Raw genomic sequence first — 15,832 nt, forward strand, 5'->3', positions numbered from 1 at the left:
CTGGAGATATTTAGCCCACTGGGCTCCTGCAAGCCCTCATACCAACTGTCCTTGACAGAGCTGAGTGAACTCATCACCCTGGTCATAGTCCTTGTCAGAAACAGTGCTGAAGAGGTTGGAGCTGGACCGGCATCTAAGAGGACAATCTGAACTGCCTCCTCAGGAGAGAAGGTCAGCACTTGTGTCAAAGTTTCCGGGCTGAACGTTGGTTTGGGCACTGGGGACAGTGTCAGAACTGGAGCCAAGGCCGAAGTGGCCAAGAGGGTTCAGCTGGTGCAGTGGGTGAACTGGCAGTAGTGCAGGTGGAGAGTATCGTAGTAGAGATCCAAAGAGCTGAAAGCATAGCTGCACGGAACTCTTTGATCTGGCACGGCGTGGCTGAAGGCCCCAATAATTCAGGATGTGATGGAACTAGCTGCGGAACGGTCTTGGAAGTCTGCCAATTTAGAGAGCGAGATGGTTGGTGCTGCCCATGTGATTCATCAGGAGTGTAAGAATGGCACGAAGGAGGAGAGCTCCGCTTCAACTCCTTACGCTTACTGGAGGACTTGAAATGCAAGTAAGACCAGCCTTCAGAGCGGCTCTGCCAACTCCAAGAACAGGACTGGATTGAGTCGTGGACTAGGAGCAGTCCCGACATTGTCTTCTGGTGCTTGGCGACAAAATTTCAACATGTTCCTGGATGGCCTTTGGGTTCATCGACGTAAAGTCTCCACAAGTCTTGGAGTAGGTGCCTGACTGCAGGCATACCTGGTAAAGATCTGTCACAGACATCTGTTTGAGACAGTCCTCAGGTTTTACAATAGGTCATCTTAAGGGGTTACATCCAAGGTATACTGAAAATGTTGAGAAAAAACAAAATGAGGTAAGAATCTCTGAGCAACAAGAGAAGCTCTGGATCCAACATCTGGACGCACAGAAAAAAAGAACTGACAGTGCACAAGAGTGGTGCTTGTTTAGGCCCGCAAGTTACTTCTGGAGTGGAACAGAGTCAGTGCGGACCCACATGGTGCCACCTTCTGATACAAAGGTACTATGTAAACATTTGTAGATCCAGTGGGACGCATGGGAAATATTCAAAAGGTGGGGAATCCAAGGAAAGAAGCCTCTATCAGAAATTGGCATCTGTCTATTGCAATTGCGCCAGGGTTTGATGCTCGATTTTCAGGGTAGAGATATTCCTAAGAACTGCACTGATGGGGATTTTATAAGGAAATTGTGAAACAACATGACTGCTAAAAAACTCAACACGGAAAGCAGCTCTGGATCTGTTTCAAAGACTGGGGGGAAAAAGGAACGAATATTAGCGCACTGGGGTGGAAGCTATATGACTCCAGTGATGTCATTCTGCCATAGCTTCTGGAGCGGAGATAAAGCCAGCATCCCATACCAGCACCGGAGGGATATGAAAAGCTTCCAGGTCCAGTGTGCCACCTAAGTCAAAAGGCGAGAATTTGCAAGCAGAAGTATCCATCAGAAACACAACACTTATAGCTTCAACAGAACGTATTTGTTTGCCTCTCCATTTAACGCACATAATCAAAACATTAATACAAATCAGGATTTAGGAAATGCTTACCTTAATTAAGCTTAGCGACAAGGTTTTAGGTTGCTTAAATCCCTATGACAAAAAATATATTAAAATCCATATTATTATCAATAATAATCGTGTTAGGCAAGCATTTGACGACTAATAAATTTATGAACTCTGAAAGTGAAGAATACCTGTAGAACACCGATCCCTTCTACCCTTACGCATCCTATGTGGGCACGGATAATAGAATTGTGAGATGGTCAGGTTTTAAAGCAAGGGTATCTTTTTGTATAACCATTGTTTGAAGAGACGTACAATAAATGGGAGAACAAAAGCAAGTGTATGCAGAAAGAACACAATAGGTAATGTATAAAAAAAAAACCTGAAAACGGTCAAAAGCTCTATTAAACATTGCAAGAAGCAACATTTCACGTTCAATCCTTGGTGCATATTTCTAAACGTAAATACTATGAGCAACACATGCCGACCGAAAATTTAGTAAACTTCACAAATGGTGTGTCTGGCTGAGGAAAAAAAGCGCAACTAATTTACTGATACTCCAGTCATCAGTGGGAATGACAGCATCGGTGCATGTTACTACATTTCGCCTCACTACCTCCAAGTGCTGCTACCATTAGAGAGGCCGTGAACATTCCAATGGAAATACAATAATGGGGTAGTGTGTCGAGACCAGACTAACTTTTTTATTGTAGATTACAAAAAACATAGGAGCATAAACATTTAGTCAGAAAAAGACATACAATAAATTTTAAAAAATAGGTCCCAACCGCTATATCCGTTCATTTTTACTCTACAAGTGTATTACTAGGACTGAAAGAAATGGGTCTCCACAACCGTATACAATATTTCCACTTATGCTGGATCTCCATGATGACTAGTTTCATTGTTAAATGTATTCCAACAGTGGTAAGTACGAGAAGACTCTTGGACTAAACAGCCATTGGCTATACCTAAACGCTTAATTAAGAAAGTTAACAGAAAAATATTCTTCACCTCGAGTAATGAGTGATCAACTATACCCAACATTGTGATCTTAGCCAAAAGAGTACATTAAAGCCCACTTATTATCTTGCGTTACATAAAAATCCTGATTCAAAATTGTTCCAGACATAAGTTGCAAACACATTATTCACATCTGCATCTGTCTGCAACTAAACCCACGAGAATCAACACAGTCCTAACGCATGGAACGTCCTGGGTGAAAAGTAGAGGCCATGTATAGTTTTAAAGTGCTGCTGCTTTAAATCGGCAGTATTGTCAAACCTATGTCCATCAATCATAGAATCTGCTGTTGGAGTCGGCCTGAAAACGCAATCAAATCATCCTGCAACATAGCAGATATGCTAACGAAGTCCATATACACTTGGTTTTACCTGATTAGTGAATATTGTTTATTAACAGAATGAGAAGCGTCTGAATGGCTATCATCCTGGCTGCGTAGGATATAATCCCCATTTTACACACATTTTAAAAAAGCAGTATTTATGGATGCCATTTTTAGCATGCAATATTTCAAAGGGAAGAAGTAGCTTTTGCTAGTAAAGATGACTAAACTGCGGTGATGAAGTACTTCTCCATACAGAACAGCAGGAATCAAAAATAGTACTGTGAGCTGGAGATTAGCAGTTTATGGGGATCTTATTTTAAGATTAGGCATTCAGAATTTAAACTAGGATTTCAAGAAGAAACGGCCTTTTGAGTTAAAACAGAAACGTCTTGTGACAGGACAGCTCTAAAAAATACACTAGAGCAGCATTTTGGGGGAGATCATTAATAATAAAAACAATAAAGTGTCTGCAGGCAATTAAGAAGATCAAAAATCCATCTACCCATTGTTGACCAGAAATACAGTTTCAAATTTGGTGAAACCCAACACCACCCATTAGCCCGCCACCCCATACCTAATAATAATTTCAATTTAATGAGGGAGGATGGAGTGGCGGGTCTAAAAGGAATAGCTGTGCATAGCTTGATTGAACAATCTTAAGGACCCACACATCAGATGTTCTCTTTTGGCAGTCATGGGCTTAAACTTCAGATGCTTTCTCCACCATAGTGGTTGTGTGTCACCACAGGTAAGCTAAAGCAGCTTGGAGGAAAAAAGACGAAGCAAGGGAGAGGTACAGGGAAGTACGCCACCCCAGAAGCCCTAGGAGTTGTCTGCTTCTTCTCCACCCTTTAAAGGACCGAGGTGCCTATTGTGGTGGCGGTGGGCCTTGGCAGTGCTGGTACACCAACTCTCTGAAGTAGCCACTAAAGGGGTAAAACTGTTGAGGGTACAGTCTCGGAGGGGTGGAAAGGCCCAAAGAAGTGCTGTGACCTGGCTTTCCGTAAAGCATTCCAACACTAAACATCCCTTCACACCAACTAAGCGAGATCCATCAAACATGTCCAATAAAAAGATTTGCACATCACCTGAGAAGCCTGTAGATCTCGGCCAAGCATGCCTCCGAAGCAACACGCTTGTGCCAACTGCTCTTCCCAAGCAGTCAGAAGTGTCCAGCCTATACTGGATGGTATATTTTTCAACATACTGACCACCCTGAACAGTTTGAGTCAGAGTGGCTCTAAATTCTTTGGGGATTGTCAGAAAGATCTCACCAACCAGCAAAGAGCTAGCCTTAACCGATTGGAAGGCCAGGCTGGCTGAGGAAATAATCTGCTTCCCGAATGCCACAATTAGTTTCGACTGGGAGAGTCGTGGAGAATGAATTGGGCTTCAACCACCTGAACCACCAAACTTTATGGTGCAGGGTGCTTAATCAAGCGTCAGGGTCACCTGGGGGCGGCTTGTGTCTGGCAACCTAACCTTTGCACTCGTGGACAGGAACAAGGATTAGACCAGGTACCTAAAAGAGTGTCAATTATGGTTTCATGGAATACAAATATGGGTTCAAATGAAGTTTGTGCAGGTTGCAAAACCTTGGTCAGCACATTAGTTTTGACTTCAATAGCTGGCAGTTGTATATCAAATCCCTCTGCTTTCTGTCTCAATACTATGGCAAAGGGGGCACTCTTCCGTTGATGATTCAGGGGGAGAACACACCCCAATGTATGGGGAAGTGCTTAACCCACTGGCCTTCTGCAAGTCCATGTTTAAATTGTCATAGTTTTGGGGAAATTCTCCATCATCTCCAATGTCATTGCCAAAGGTGGGTTGCTCTGATCAACGTCAGAGTCAAAACGTTGTAGAAGTTCTGGGGTGTGACTTAAACGCCGATGCATTGTTCTGTCTGAATTGGATTGACTAGGGCCAGGTCTGTTAGCACAGGTTCAAGACATGCCCTCAATCAGGCTGAGATGGATTCAACTTGGAGTTGGATAGGAGAACATGAATGGGTCTTACTCCAGCAGCATCAGTGCGAGTGAGCCAAAGAGACCAGAGTGGATTTTGATAAAGGATTGGAAGTTTCCTCGGACTTTGGAGATGAACTTGAGGCATGTTCAGGAGGCACAGGCAGCTGACCTGCAGTGGTAACCCAACTGGAGCCCTCAGTGGTTCCTTGGAGCCTGAGAGCACACAAAAGGAAGCCGGAGGAGTGCCAACATTTGCAACATAGCATCTCTAAAAATCTGTCCAATGGACCTGGAAACTCGTGGTGTATCGGAATCAGTTGCAGTATTGGCTCCTTAGCATGGGAGCTGAGTGAGACCGCAAGGCACCCTGACGTCCTTGCAACTTCTTAGGTTGAGAGTGGCATCTGTGCTTCCTCTTAGTCTTCTCAGAAAACTTGGACCATGATGAGGACATATTGCAGGAACCCACTCAAAAGCGGGAACAGGTCTGTGCTTAAACTTTAAGAACTTCTATAACTTCTTTCAGTGTTCGGTGACGTACAACTTTTTGATCCCGGATCGCCTTGAAGATGGGCAGCAAACTCAAAAATCAGGGGCATACCATGAGGGGATCTGTCACAGAGCTTTAATTGCAACTGTCCCTACAAGGCTTAATCAAAGAACTTTAAGGAAGGGACATAGTTCCATGCATTGTGTGAAACACTTTGCAAAAAAAAAAAAATCGACAACTGACAGGGGAAAAGGTAGTGGTCTGTGGATTGGGCCCAGACTCAAAATTCCTGCAGGACCTAAAATGCAAAGTGCCCTTTCCGTCAGACCAGAATGTCAAGGTAGGAGCCTTCCGTGAACTTGTGCACAGACACCCATGATGCAGCCTGAGAGATGTGCAGAACAGGGACTCCAGATATTAATTCAGGAGTAACAGCCTTTGACATGATTGAATGGGACCTTAGTGCTTCTAGACGTTGCCTTTTGGCTTCTGTATAGCAGATCTTATTGCAAAGGAATATCCATCACAATGAGTCCTTTTCGGCACCGCCTTACCTTTCTTTGAACGCCACAAAAAGTTGATCATCCACCCAATGGTCTTTGGCAGAATGGATGAAAAACCATAAATTCCTTTTGGGGTCCAGCCGATGGAGTCTTCCCCTGCTCTTTGGAGGGGGAGGTGGGCAAAGAACTTTGGGAGGGTGATGAATTGTCCCACAAGAAAATACAAAAAGTATACAAAACCGATCTTGGGTTGCTTGCGTTCAGATTCAGTGAGGACCTGGCCTGGCATTTCAGGCTGGACTGTCTATTGGAGAAGGGTCAAGAGACTGGTTTGCATATGGCTAGGTCCAAACTGAGGTTGCATGTTGTGTAAAATAACCATTACCTGTCATGTGAACAGAGTAATTACTAGTCGCGGAAAATAATTCAAGCATTTAACTCTCACTTTTTTGTATACTTCAATTCAACAAGGAAATACGTCGACTTTCAGGAAAGAAGACAGCCCGGCTCCTCAGCACCCGCTTGTCTTGAAAAAAGTTGGTGTAGGGGAGGTACATGGGCTAGCCTAAAGCTCACTCACGAAACAAGCCAATGTGATCACAATAAGAGACAAGCTTTGGTGTTGCAACAAGAAGCAGTGCCCTGGCTTGAAGGGAGTACACATAAGAAATGTCAGAACCAAATAAATATCCCACTGTGGCATCACAAACTGTTTGGGAGAGAACATGTGTCACACCTTCAATACACCACATCACAAAAAGTGCCCACTGCAAGGTCTCCCTGGGCTAAAGATAAAACAAATAACAAAATATCTGTCCGCTTGGCTTGTAAAGGCTCTGTTCTGTAGACTCCACACCAGGTCACAAATTTGTCCAATGCAACAGCGTAAGTAGACTTCAAGGAAGGGCACATGGCAGCCAGAAGGACATCTAAAACTTTGGTTAGCAAGCTGAACAGCTTCAACTGCCCCCACTCTATCTCCATGAAACGAGGTACAGATTGCGATGGTTCAAGTGGAGAACCCAGACCTGCTGCCGCGACAGAAGATTCTCTCAAAATAATAGCATGATTGAAGGGAAAACACACTGCTAACTGATGTCAGAGACAGAATAAATATATTGTCAATTGTTCACTATCCAAGGGTTTAGGTTTAGTGAGCATGAGAGTAAACGGCAATTGACTGCATTTTTATAAAAAACACTTTTGGAAGCCAACTTTCAAACCAGTTATTTTTTCTGACTAGGCTAAATTGTTTTTACAAAGTTACATACCAGTTTCATTATTTCATTAAACCTACAGACAGCCTTAATGATAACCAGATCAATTTATATTCAGGAATAGAAAAATAATTGGTCTTTGGGTGTGTATTTTAAGACATAAGAAAATCTGTTGACTGTGCAGGTTCCAGACGTAACCTACAATTCACTATATAATCACTGCAGCCATACCCTTCATAATTGCAAAGAATATTGCTTCTTCTGCCCTGGATATCTTGTTGTACGAGTTACTTACCTTTGGTAACAATGTATCTGGTAGAGACGATTCTAGCCGCAGATTCCTTAACGTAGAATTACCCCCCAGGCGTGAGACTGGATCCAGAAAATTTTTCAGCCACAGCATCCTCACGCACCAGGGGGACGGCACCACGTGACTTTGCCCTGACATCAGCGAGGATACATAAGTCCCACCTATGTCAGTTTTCTTCCCAGAACTTTTCCGCGCCACACCGCAGTGTCATCACAAACAAAACTGTGAGAATACTGGAACAGTGTGCGAAAACCCAGCTAAACAAAAGGGAAAGAAACAAATGGTGAGGAACAGCACCATCCAGAATAGTGCCAGGTACTAAGCCACCAAGTCATAGAATGAAAGAACAGAGCGCAGCTACCGTATGCAAGCCTGCAGACAAATACAACAGCCTCCCCGGGGGCGGGAAGCATGGGAACAAATGCGCAGCAGGCGAAGAGTTCTGCAACCACCGCCCAGAACAAAGAAGGGTTCCAAGGCCAGGACGGAAGAGCAACGACAATTCACCCCCAGACAACACCAGCAGGGAGGATCTAACAAGAACTGAGGGTCGAGACCCAGCCAAGGGACCTCCACCCCAATGACTGCGAGAGTCAGAAGTGCAAGCAACACAAGAAAGCAGACCATGAGAAAACCCCGCACTGGAGAACAAGGTGCAGGGGCACAAAGGAACCCAGGAATACATACCCAAACACCAGAAAGGAAGAAACGGAGGGAGAGAAGAGTTTGCGAGATTACCTCTCCAGCTCAAACAAGCATAAGACCCCCAACAGGGGACCACTCATGGGGACAGGGAAAACAACCTAGTCCACCGCAACAGGGGAGGAGCAATAAGGCAGAAAAAGAACATAACCTCACAATGACCCCACAGGACAAGCAGCAGGAGCGCCAGGGTCCAGACCAAGGCCTCAGGCCACAGAACAGAAGAGCAGGTGGGGCAGCCGCTGAAAAGCGCCACAAAACTAAACGCCCAGACCACGTCGGGCTCAGAACAAGGGTAAGGCTAGCAAAACGTCCCGAAAAACCCCAAAGGGGACCGCTCCGGACAGAACCAATCCACGAAGAAGTGCGATCAGCTATAAGATAAGAGGAGAAACAAGTAGACGGACCAGGCCGTCACAAAGAAAAACTATTCCCTCAGAAGAAAAACGACCAGAGCTAACGGCAGGCAAAGGGCAAAAACACCGCAGCACAACACCGTAGATGGCCAAGCCATGTCACAGTATGGACCAAAAACCACACCATCGCAATGCAGCAACACCAGGAGGGGCAAGGAAACCACAAGGGGGAGCCCACACCATCCAAGCGTAAGACAGGGCTATGCAATAGCTACATGTACCACACATAGGGTAGGACACGTCCCAAGAAAGCATGGGAACCACTCTTAGTGAAAAAACAATCCCGCATCAGAGGACAAAACCATAGACCTGCGGCAGAAACCAAAGAAGGCTTAGTAATCAGCCAAAAACACCTAGTCACCAAAAAAGGGGGCTGAACCAGCAGCCAACTGAAGAGGGGCCATCCAAGGAACCAGAGGGCACAGTAACCCTCGCAGAAAGTGTAACAGCCACTCCAAAACCCAAATGTAGAAGCAAGTGGGATAACGCCTCCCACCAACACAGAGGATCTGCAAAACCACCTACCAAGGTGGAGAAGGGGGAGGAGGAAGAGGAGGGGGACGAAAAAGCCCCGCAAGAAGATGCTGAATGGCGGAGTCTGCTTGAGTATTAAACAGAAGGACCCAGTCAAAAGGGAGGTCGACCAGACGCTCTCTAATATTTTCAGGAAAAACAGAATCGCGTAGCCAAGCATGGTGACGGAGAGCCACAGAAGTGGCCATAGCACGGCCAAGAACATCCAAAACTGCACAAAGAATAAACGCGCCAACTCTCTACCATCCAACACATGGCTCCGCAGATCAGCACGGGCACTCCTGAGAGACAAGAGAAAGAAGGGACTTCACATAAATTCCACAGGCTGGAAGTAGCCCTGGTCAACACACACACACAAAGTGTTAAGCGCCTGAAAGGTAGCACTGGAAGAAGCAAAAACATTATGTCCCCATGAATCTAACGACCGGGCCTCCTGAGGCGGAGGAAACACCACCACAGGCAAACACGGAAAGGCATTTAGCAGTAGAGTGCCTGGAGTAGAAGGGTGGAAAGAAAGACAGACAGACCGGGTCCTGCGAAGCAAGACTATGGCGATGCAGCAGTGCCTGAGGCACCGGATCACCTGTGGCAGGGCGCACCCAAGCCCCCATAAGAGAATTATGGGGTGACGCTTCAAAAGGAAGGAACAACTCCTGTCCACCAGGTGGAGAATCTCCAAGAAGTAGTCTGTAGGAAATTGAGTGACCGGTTCACTCATCCTCAGAATACCAGCAGCACTGGAAATAGCCCGAACAAAGGCAACAGTGGCCTCAGTAGGGCGCCGCGGAGGGGAAAGTAATTCCTCCGTGGGTGACGGAAGGGACCCAAGGAGACTAACCCAGAACCAGACGTCGACGCAGCTCCGCGGAGTCCACCATCGGCGCCTGATCGGCGTCGACCGGTACTGCAATGGGCCTCCGTGGAGCCGGGCCGACTCCTGCCACCATGTGCTCTCCAGGTCAATGGGGCGAGGTCGATGCCGGAACGGCGAAGGCACAGCGCCGAAAAGGGACCCTCTCTATAGCTCCCTTGGCCAAGAGAGATGATACTTCTTGGTGGAGAAGTGTCAAATGATCCCCCATCATGAGATCGTAAGAAGGTGGCATGTAGGGAGGGGTAATCTCGAAGGGGAGGGAGTAGCCCCTTCAGAATATTTGAAGAGCCCACCTGCCCAACGTAATGGATTGTCAGTGGAGAAGGTGATGGCGCATCCTGCCTCCAACTGCCCGTTCATGGGCCTCAAACGTCAGACCCGGATGGATTGGAGGCTGTAGGAGTGGGGAAAAGGTTGACTGGTGCGCCTACTGGCTCCCATAACCCGCGAGGACACTGGGTGCTACGTCCGCGGCCACACAGAGGCTGGGCAGTTTGTGTGACTCGGAGGCTGGGTTGGACTGGACATGGCTAGGCGCCCCTTCCGTAGCCACGAAAGGGATGAAAGGCAGACCGAGATGGATATGAGGTAGTCACAAGGCCCAAGGATCTGGCCGTCGCTAGAGAATCCTTGAAGCACTCAAGCGCTGAGTGCCTTGTCGCTGAAAAGGCGAGTGCCGTCAAAGGGCATGTCCATCAAAGAAGACTGGATATGCCCTGAGAAGCCAGAAGTCCTCAACCAGGAATAGCAACTAACAGCTATCGATGTGTCAATCATTCTGCCCAGTGAGTCAGTGGTGTCCAGTCCACATCGTATGTTGATTTTAAGGTAGCACCTGTGCAACAGTATTCCAGATAGTATGGGAGTAGCGGCCCAAGAGGCATGCCTGTATTCATGGACCTCAATGCCAAGCTGCGTGAAGAGAACATTTTCTTCCAAAGATGGTCGAGGTTCTTGGATTCTCTATTTTGGAGAGCAGAAGGGAATGTGCCTTTTGATACAGAGGTTTGGACTATCAAGCTCTCAGGGGAGGCGTGTTTGGTCAGGAATGCTGGGTCGCACAGAGAGGGCTGTGGCGGCAGGCAATGATCCTGTCTACAGGCGCCTCTGTGCTGGGTTTGTACCAAGTGCCCAGAAGGACGTCCGTGAGGGCTTCATTGAATGGCAAAAGGGGTTCAGAAGAGGAACCCACAGCCTGTAGCACCTCGGTCAGGAGGTTAGTCCCGACATCCATCATAGGGAGGCAGAGGATCTCAGCTGGCCTCTTCACCACCACAGCATAGGAAGCCACCTCCTTCATAGCCATGGTAGGAGGAGAAAGTAGGCCAGTGTCAGGGGAAGTGTTTAGACCACTGGCATCACCCAGGTCCATTTTCCAGTCCAGTTCCTCAAGATGGTCAGTTAAAGGGTCCAGCAGTCCCTCCTGATCCTCTTCCTCACCTTCTGGCCCAAAAGGACCACCAGGAATGAACACAGGGGCAAAAGTCCCTTCCGCAGTCGGTCTGGCTCCGTGTCTACTTCAGGGATGAATGAGGAAGTCGCTGCAGACTGGGGGCAAGGTCGACACTGGGAGTGTCGTCGTTGGGATCGATGTCAGGGAAGAATCAGTGAGATCGACCAGCATCGATCCAGAGCCAGGCCTGGATCCATTGGGGACCCGCCGGGGCCGAAGATGCCGGCGTCGAAGTCCCAGAAACCCCGACCGAATTCTTGGGGCACGAAGGCGGCGCCTGGCTGCCCAAATATGAGATACAAGGCCTCATAGAACTTCTGAATTTGGGCAGGAGATGTTCCGGCTCCCAGAAAGGGAGGGAGGCGTGGAGCCGTCCCACTAGTAGGCTCTGGAAATGGAGCCTTCAAGCAACAATGCTCGGGATCTCGCGTCGTAGTCAGGGAACGCCTGTGCTTCTTCAACTTGAGTTTCCCTAACTTACCTGAAGACCTCCCTGACTACTTTGAGTGCAAGGAGAGTGAGCTCTGATCGTTCGAGCCCTTCCCCTCGAATGAGAGCGACACGGAGCCGAGCGCAGGGCCTCCAGCTGCTTTCAGGACCGCTCCCTCAAAGCCTTCGGGTTCATTGCCTGGCACTAAGAGCACAGCTTTGGGTTGTGTTCGCGCTCCAGACACCAAAGGCACACTAGGTGCGGATCGGTCAGGGAAATCATCAGGAGGCAGGAACCGCAGGGCTTGAAGCCAGTCCTTTGCTGGGTCATCCTTAACACACCAGGAGTTTACGACAAAAAGTTTTTAAACGTTAGCTAAAAAATGGCTAGGGGTAGCTCTCTCTGGATCTGTGCTAGGCTGGCACAGAAAAAGAACACTGAGCATGATGGGCAGCACCTATGTAGGTTCCGCAACAGCATCCCAGCGCCCACGACACCAGACACGGAGCAGACTGATGCCACCCAACGATGCACAAGGGGGTACTGCTGAAGAAAATAATCTCCGGATCTGACTGACGCCTGGGGGCAAATTCTACGGTAAGGAATCTACAATTAACAGTACATCAGATTAAATAATTAACATTTCTGAAATTACTTTGGTTCGTAAATATTACAAAGGCTAAAGACAGGGAGAAATAATATTACAAGTACAACAATACAGCAGTTGCAGTTTTCACAAACTTGTTATTTATTTGCAAATCAAACAAGCCTGACAAAGCAGTAAACACTCTGGTGCAAATGAAGCAAATGTGCTTACCTGCTGCAGAAAGAGGAGGGCATGACCCATTAATGCAGGGTGATGTACAATGTTAAAGCTGTTCCTGCATTTGAGAACTCCAGTCCGTTCTAGGACATCAGCAGGTAGGAAAATACCCTGTGGGTGAGTATCCTGTTGGAAAGCATTCGACGTCCAAAGGCACCCAACCATAGCAGAGACATACTGGTTATACTCTTGGAAGGTTTGACTGCTGATGTTTAAACACATCTTGTCCTATGGAGACCATTAAGTTAATTAGAATTTCTGGAACACGTCTTCTGATTAAATGCCACATTCTTTACTGAGCACAGGAAAAATTAAATAAATGTTACTTAATGAAGAACTGGTTCTCATTCATACTTTATCCCGGTCTAATTTGACAACTGTTAGATAGCTCCATTGACATTACATGAATGTTCAACACCAATTTCTGTGACGAATAGTTGACTACTCCGACCAGTGACCCTCACAGTCAATGTATAGTGCCTTCCGCCCCAGACTCGTGGACACTTGTTTGCCAGAGTAGACCGATTTGGTTACAAAGCAAAAATTCAAAGCCCTGTTCTGGGACATACCTCGGACCCGCGTTCTAACATTTTTTTTTTTTTTTTTTTTTTTTTAGAGTTTTCTATAGCACGAACAAGACCCAGAGTAGGGTATCAGAGCGCTTTACAAAACAAAGTAGAGTAAGTATTAAAACATTTTGTAAAACAGAGCAGAGAGTACGAAAACATTTTTAACAAGGTTCGCTAGGTAGCAGAAGCGATAATGCAGAGGATTTTCTAACCCAGGGTGGTGTGGAGTGCAAAAAAACGATGGATTTAGGCCCAGATCCTTGTACTGGGGTGAATGTATGACATTGTTCTACATTCTGTCCATCAACTGTGTTTTTTGCGAGGATTTTTTCATAGCATTAGGAACAAGCTCGAGTAAGAGTAAGTCTTAGTGGCGAAGTTGTCATTAAGTGAAATATAGAAACAAGTTTGAAGTAGTAGACTGGGTCAGTGCCATAAAAGTCAGTGAAATAGTTGGTGAGATAATAAGGCCCCAAACGGTGCGGCATGTGCAAGATTAAGGTAGGAATTTGCTCATCAGGAATGTTTTTGCTTCCCAATTGAATAGATGTGTAGAAGAGACTTTTCTGATGCACAGAGGTAGCGAGTTCCATATTCTTGGAGCCGCTTCGGAGAATACTCTGTCAGAAGTTTTTTTCTTCTTGAAGCGAGAGGGTTTCAGATACTTGGGGGTGTTGTGGTGTAGAACTTTAGGAGTGATGCAGGCCATCTTTAGGTGGATTCTAGCTTCGTAGGGTAGCCAGTTGAGCGCCTTCAGGTGTGGTGACATGTGGTCAAATTTCCTAGATCCTGTTAGGAGTCTAGCTGCTGCGTTGAGACAGGCTTTTAAAGAGGCTGTTGAGATTTGACCAGAGAGGGTGGTACAAGCGTACTTCAACCTTGACATGACTAAAGAGGAGTATTGAACCCAATTTAAAGTTGAACTGTGTTTTTCATGAAAGCCATTTTGTGAGTTTCCTGATGTGCCACTTATTGATCACCATCTTTCATTGGTCAGTAGTCTAGAGGTCAACAATTCACAATGTGCAGGCCTGAGGTTGGCTATTCAAGCATTTATCCAGTGGAGTTGTGCAGCGAACATGCTGCAGGAGTTACGAAGGCATGCCAAAGGAACACCCAACTGAACCAGTCCATCACTGGTGCCACCAGCCCACAGTCATGCAGTTCAAACATGCAGTCAAGAAGCTTCCTGTCATGTACTTAAGGTTGGCCCCTCGACAGATGTTTGCGGGTCCATGACCAACACCTCCTTCTAAAAACTGCAACATGGTTTGAATCATGTAGTGTTAAGTGTTGATATCCCTTCTATATTGCCAGGAAGATCCTAATTTTGGAGCAGGGGTACCACCTATATGCAGCCCTATGTCTGTATCTGGGGTGGCACGGAGCCAGAACTGGGGCCAATGGTTCCCCCCATCAGTACCTAGGAGCTATTGCAAGTATTTTTCTGAATCCAGTGCGACACCTGGAAGGATTTAAAAGGAGACACAACTGCCAGTAGAGGTATTCATATGAAAGATACTTTAGTAGTTATGTATCTAAAGGTAAAAACGTACCTTAAGTGTATCAAATATATAATTTTCATTACAATTCTGAAGTGTTTCATAACGTAAGAGTTTATTACACAGCTGACATTTGCTTAAGGAATCCTAAGATTTTTTAATAAGTGTATGATTTCTCCATTGCAGCCATTCAGTAGCGGATTCAACTTCCCGGTCTGCTATGATTGAGGATTTTTAAATAAAATTAGATGTACAGGTAGACTTTTCTAAATGAACCAGTGCATTCCAATGGAGAGAAAATAGTGTTTGTTTCTCACTCCTGTACTACAGATTCTATTCCGGTGTCTCACTTTTCTTAGCTTTTCTTCATGGCACTTCCACCAGCAGTTCGGTATACTGTTACTGATTTGGCACCACTGCTGAGAAGGATCTGCCACACATTATTGAGAAGAGGTCTTGATAGCTTTTGGAAAAAACTGGGAATGGACCTTGCAATGCAAGTCCACTCAATGTACACAATGGTTTCTCATACCATACTCCTTTTCTCTCCATACAAGTACAGAAAAAGGGATGTGTGGGTGGAACATGAAGAAATGTGGGATCTGCGCTTCCAAAGGCTAACCTTTAAACTATTTATTGTGCTTACTTTTTAAACATTAATGCCAAGAACTGCTCAGTGCAAAAAGTCACTGTTTTGGAGATGCCTTGAGACACAAGTGAAAATGGTGGTCAAGTCATGTAAAGTTTACATTTGAACCCGGCCCTCTTATGTTTCATATAGGTACCCCCCCATATAGGCTCAGGTAGCAACCTAACCTTTCACCTATATTTTCCCCTGCCATTACACTACATAACGGTTCTTGGGACTGACCTTTCACCTAGTTATGGTGCTGCTTACAGGACGTGGGATTTTCCCTGAAAGCTAGCCTCATTCATTATGCATGAGGATTCTTGGAAACTCAGCAGGACTACCATCTCCTGCATAATAACTCTGTATAAGGGTAATTCCTTCCGTCATCCTAAGTCCAAAATGAAACAGCACGGTAGATGCCCTGAGGGTACCACTTTGGGTATACAAACACCATATCTTTGCTGAAGCAGGGAGAGGAGAAAAAGGACTTCCATGTTGAAACACTGACGCAAGACACTGAGGTTCC

At 46.2% G+C, this 15,832-nt stretch overlaps 1 protein-coding gene across 1 annotated transcript in view; it reads right to left on the bottom strand.

Annotated features, from left to right (window-relative positions):
• CENPI (centromere protein I) overlaps positions 1-15,832 on the bottom strand; it is a 368,972-nt gene that overhangs the window by 24,720 nt on the left and 328,420 nt on the right. The window contains exons 19-20 of the mRNA XM_078688407.1: positions 12,599-12,832; positions 1,580-1,621 (exon numbers count right to left, since the gene is read on the bottom strand). Coding sequence (XP_078544533.1) covers positions 1,580-1,621; positions 12,599-12,832 — 276 coding nt within the window. The remainder of the gene's footprint in view (positions 1-1,579; positions 1,622-12,598; positions 12,833-15,832) is intronic.

The sequence above is a fragment of the Lissotriton helveticus genome, chromosome 4_1 (genome assembly GCF_964261635.1).
Source record: "Lissotriton helveticus chromosome 4_1, aLisHel1.1, whole genome shotgun sequence".
Taxonomy (NCBI): domain Eukaryota; kingdom Metazoa; phylum Chordata; class Amphibia; order Caudata; family Salamandridae; genus Lissotriton; species Lissotriton helveticus.